The 4,858-nt window shown below is 43.6% G+C and overlaps 1 protein-coding gene across 4 annotated transcripts in view; it reads right to left on the bottom strand.

Annotated features, from left to right (window-relative positions):
• Positions 1-4,117, bottom strand: part of NDUFAF6 (NADH:ubiquinone oxidoreductase complex assembly factor 6) — a 34,516-nt gene extending 30,399 nt beyond the window's left edge. For 2 of the 4 annotated variants that reach the window (XM_039216531.1, XM_039216530.1), the window contains exon 1: positions 3,644-3,808. Coding sequence is in view for 1 of the 4 variants with exons in the window: in XM_039216529.1 (XP_039072460.1) it covers positions 3,897-4,111 (215 nt within the window). In the remaining 3 variants the exon portion in view is untranslated. Of the gene's footprint in view, positions 1-3,643; positions 3,809-3,896 lie in introns of those variants that run through there. The other 2 variants (XM_039216529.1, XM_039216532.1) reach the window with 2 other exon arrangements.
• Positions 4,118-4,858: the final 741 nt, after the last annotated feature.

Below are 4,858 nucleotides of genomic sequence, written 5' to 3'. Positions count from 1 at the left end.
AAAGAAAAGAAAAGGGGTGCCTGGGTGGCTTAGTCGGTTAAGCGTCCGACTTTCGCTTAGGTCATGATCTCGCGGTTCGTGGGTTCGAGCCCCGCGTCGGGCTCTGTGCTGACTGCCAGCTCAGAGCCTGGAGCCTGTTTCAGAGTCTGTGTCTCCCTCTCTCTCTGACCCTCCCCTGCTCACGCTGTCTCTCTCTCTCTCTCTCTCTCCTAGAAATAAATAAAAAACATTTAAAAAAAGAAAAGAAAAGAAAAAGCAAACACATTGAAATATTACAGGGAGGTAATGGGGCATCATGTCTTATGCTCAAATGGTTCAGAATGTTAACAATGACAAAATTTGGATGAAGAGTAAATTGGACCTCTGTGTACTATTTCTGTAATTTCTATGTCAATTTGAAATTACTTCAGGGGCACCTGAGTGGCTCTATCAGTTGAGTGTCTGACTCTTGATTTCAGCTCAGATCATGCTCTCGCCTTCATGATATCAAGCCCAAAGCCGGCTTGCTTGGGACTTTCTCTCTCCCTCTCTCTGCCCCCTCCCCCACTTTCTCTCCCTCTTTCTCAAAATAAATAAACTTTAAAAAAAGCAATGAAATTACTTCAAAATAAAAAGTTTAAAACATAGCCCTTATTATATATACATCATAGGACAAAGCTACCTTCATTGTAATACATTGGAACTTTATTATAACATTATTTCCTATAAAACCAGACAGTAAATAAAGTAGGTCCAACTTCATTTAATGAGTTTAGGTACTGAAATTCAGACTACTCCCAGATTTCAACTGGTCCACTTTTTGTTATCTGCCTAACAGAATTTAAACCTCTTCTCACCACACCCTTCACAATTTCCTCCGACTTCCACATAAACAAAAGGAAGGGATCATGACAAGTAACCCTGCTATCACAAAACAGTTCTACTAAAAACTCTCACCATGAGTGGTTTTAGCTACAAAACGGACATGCGGGCAAAACAGGTCTCTAATTTATACTTTAATTTTTTTTTAATTTTTTAATGTTATATTTATTTTTGAGTGAGAGTACAAGTGGGGTAGGGAAAGAGAGAAGTGGGGACAGAAGATCCAAAGCAGGCTAAGAGCTGAGAGTAGCAAGCCTGATGCAGGGCTTGAACTCACAGATCATGACCTGAGCTGAAGTTGGACACTCGACTGAGCCACCCAGGCGCCCTAATTTATACTTTTAAATACATATAGATATATTTTAAAATTAAATTTTAATATAAAAAGTCTCCAAACATCAAGTGTTTAAAACACTTGGAAATTAATATGAAATAGAAAACACTGAATAGCCATCAAGACTACAATCTCAATTTCTATCCAATTAGTTGACAGAAATGATATCTGCCACATCTATTTCCTAATTTCCAAAATGAGGCTTGATAACCTACCTGTTTCATATCTCCTAAAAATAATCAATACGTGAAGTCCTTCAGGTTTTTTACAGGGAAATGAAAAATGAAGATATACTAGTATGGAAACAACCTTTGGGAAATAAGATACTCGACTCAAATAAGGGTTTCTCCGTAAAGTTGTGTTTTGTGCTGTGGTGTTGTTTTTTTTAATTTTGGTTGGAAATTTTTCTCAACAATATTACCAACTTCTTTATATTGAATAAGATATACTGATTATTTAACCATTTTTTCATCACTCAGGATCAGTGTTATAAAAATACTGATTGCTGGTATACAAGGATATCTTAAGTAGCCAACCAACGTCTAGTTATTCAAGTCTTTCAGACAGAAATGCCACACTGTGACGGTTCTATATAGCAACAGGACCTTTCATTCATTCACTAATTGTAACATTTATGCAGGGCCCAATATGTGCCAGCACTGTCTAGACACTGAAGATAGGTATAGACCTCAGTCTGGTAGGGAGAGACAGACATCTTAAAAAAAAAAAAAAAAAAAAAAAAAAGCAGCTGTCAGGACTGCTGTGCTATTTCCATGGACCTGTGCCATCAAAGCACAAAACAGTGGTTCTCCGGGGGGGGGGGGGGATGGAAAACAGGTGCACTTTCAGACATCTCCACTAGCACCTCCTTACCTCTTTATAGCACTAATCCCAAAGCCTGAGGCGGCCTTGGGGTTCCCCAAACCAAGCCCCAAGAAGCCTATGTAAATTAAGGTTTGTGATATCCCCAGGAACCCAGATTCCTAGCAGAGCTCTGGATGGCTAACCTGAATTTCCGGCCTGGTATCTTTTCCAATATTTGGAAGCTCTGCATAAGATATATGTCCAAAACAGTCTTGCACAAATAATTTCAGAGGCCAAATTTTTCAAAGATTAATGGACAATCTGAAGCTAGAAACTATAATCTTCCTTTCAAGTTTCATTTAAAGTTTAAATAAAACTACTATTGTGCATCTGTTATGTGCAGCATTTTTACACACCTCATCGCATTTAACCCTCATAACCAGGCTATATAGCTGAATTTTAATGTAATGTTCCCAAGTGATGGACCTAGGATTAATAAACGCAGATGAAGTCTGCATGCAAAATCCAGGCGTTTTAATAAATCACCAGTCAGAAGCCTCCATTCCACTTAAATACCTACATGGACAGATTAAGTATCTGTCCATTTGTAAATACATATTTGAGAAAACTGTCATGTGATACCCATAAACTATTACTAGAAAAACAGTATAATAACCATATATACATATACTATAATATAGTGATCATACTATTACTTCTATATAGTAATACATAAGAAATAAGGAACAGTGATTATTCACCTCCAGATAGGGAAGTGAGGACATTACTACTGTCAAAAATTGCCCTGACAAGTAAGTGAATAATGTTAACTTGCTAACTTGTGTTTTTTATCATCAAAAAAATGTTACTTTAAAATATACAAAAATGAGTGTAACTGTTTAGCAGTTGTGGCTTATTGCTCTGATTTCCACTATTGTTATCTTGTGTCCCCTGTAAGTAATCAACAAATAAGGCAGAAACATTATTTTTAAAAGTGATTAAAAAGAAAACAAAATGCTGAAATGCATGGGAATTCTGTTGTAGTTTGCGACATTTTGCTAAAATTGAATTTTTAAAAAAGTTGTATTTACTAGTCCAGTCAAATCCAAGGGAGCTTAATTATTCTAGCATTTCCCAGAAGTTCTTCAGACCAGGTACTTTTCGGAGCCTTTCACCAAGGTTATACGTCACAGGCAGCAGAAGGGTAGCAGAAGGGCAGCAGGGGCTAAGCTATTGATCTTTGCAGTCAGGCAAAATTCCAAGGCCGGCCCTGTCCAGACTCACTAGGTCACCTGGTGACCCGATTCCTCTAACGGCTCTACACAGCCACTGCCATGTGCCAAGTCCTTCCGGTGTTATCAGGCTGAACAAAATTGTCATCAGGCCCTGACTTTATGAGACTATTCTACTCCATCTCAGGTAAATTCCCTAATCTCTCTAAACCTTCGTATCCTCATCCATTAAATAAGATAATAATGGCTTATATTGTGCTAACTGTGCCCTTGACTTGTGCCAGGCACTGTTGTAAATGCTTTAATCCTCATAACCCTAAACGGTAGGTCTACATTTGTGCACCACAATCTGTAAAGGAGATTAAGTAAGTTACTGGTACTTTGCATAGTGCATGACACATGAAGAACTCACTTAGCTAAAAATCACTAGTCGTCCGTCCATTTTTGAAAAAGCTGTGCATGCAGTACGTTTCGGTAAATATTAAGGTTCAATCAAGGTGACAGACGAGGACTTCTGCCACAATTCGGTGGCCAGCGCGCAAGTTCCCACGGCCTCAGTCCCCGCCAACCCGCTCGCCCCGGGCGGCCCCGAGTCGCGCCGCGCCCACCCGGGTCCCTCCGGGCCGCTCCCGGACGGCCCGCCGGCGCGGACCCGGCTCGCTCACCGCAGCAGCTCCATGCAGTAGCGGTCGGTGCCCGAGGTGCCCGAGGCGCCCGATCCGCCCGATCCGCTGGCCGCCGCCACGCTCCGTCCGGACCCCGCGAGCCCCGGGAGCCGCCGCGCGCGAGCCCACAGGCTCCGGGGCGGCCGGCGGCGGCACAGGCCGGTAACGCCAGGTCGCAGGGGGCCGCAGGTGGAACCCAGCACGGAGGCCGCCATGACACCGACGCCGCGTGCCCTCCGACTCCGCCACGCCTCCGCCACGCCTCCGCGAGTGCACCCGCCCGCCTCCCCGCCGCCCGCCTCCCCGCCGCGGGCCGGCGGCCTGGGGACGCCGCTCGGAGCGGAGCCAGGTGTCGCTGTGCTCCTCTGCATCGCGGCGGCCGCCGCGCTCTCCTGCCTTGTGGGTTCCAGAAAAGCCCCGCCTAAACCGGTGGACTCCACTCTGTCTCTCCTCCTTCCTTCCAGGTCCTTCTGAAGATGTATTTATCAAGGTAGGAGGATAGACAATAGTTTATTTGACTGTTTACTAGCATAATTTATAACTTTTCGGTATTCACATAGTATGTGAGCCTCCTTTGGTACTCTTTCCCGCAGTGTCTAAATATTAAAGGTGGGCCTAGTTGCCATGACCTGACCTGATCCAAGCCATACATCCCTGCCTACATCTGGATCCCAGTGATACCTCCTGCCTCCAGATTTGCCCTGTCTTCTATTCATGCAGTAGCCAGGCTGGTTCTTTCTAAAGTGCACATCCGATCATGATCCTTGCTTGCTTGACAGTCCTTACTGCGCATTGGATAAAGCCCTTCCATGATATGGCCTCTATTTACTTTTCAGCCTCAACCCTGACTATTTGCATTTGTGACTCCAGTTTAATGTTTCTCCTTAAACCGAAAGGAGTGTACCCTGTTGTATGGTTCTAAGAACTCTGTCCAGTTAAACCTGCTTGGGTTTTACTCCCGG

This window comes from Hyaena hyaena, unplaced genomic scaffold (assembly GCF_003009895.1).
Source record: "Hyaena hyaena isolate Hyena2069 unplaced genomic scaffold, ASM300989v1 scaffold_635, whole genome shotgun sequence".
NCBI classification, from domain to species: domain Eukaryota; kingdom Metazoa; phylum Chordata; class Mammalia; order Carnivora; family Hyaenidae; genus Hyaena; species Hyaena hyaena.
This window is presented reverse-complemented; position numbering and strand designations above follow the sequence as displayed.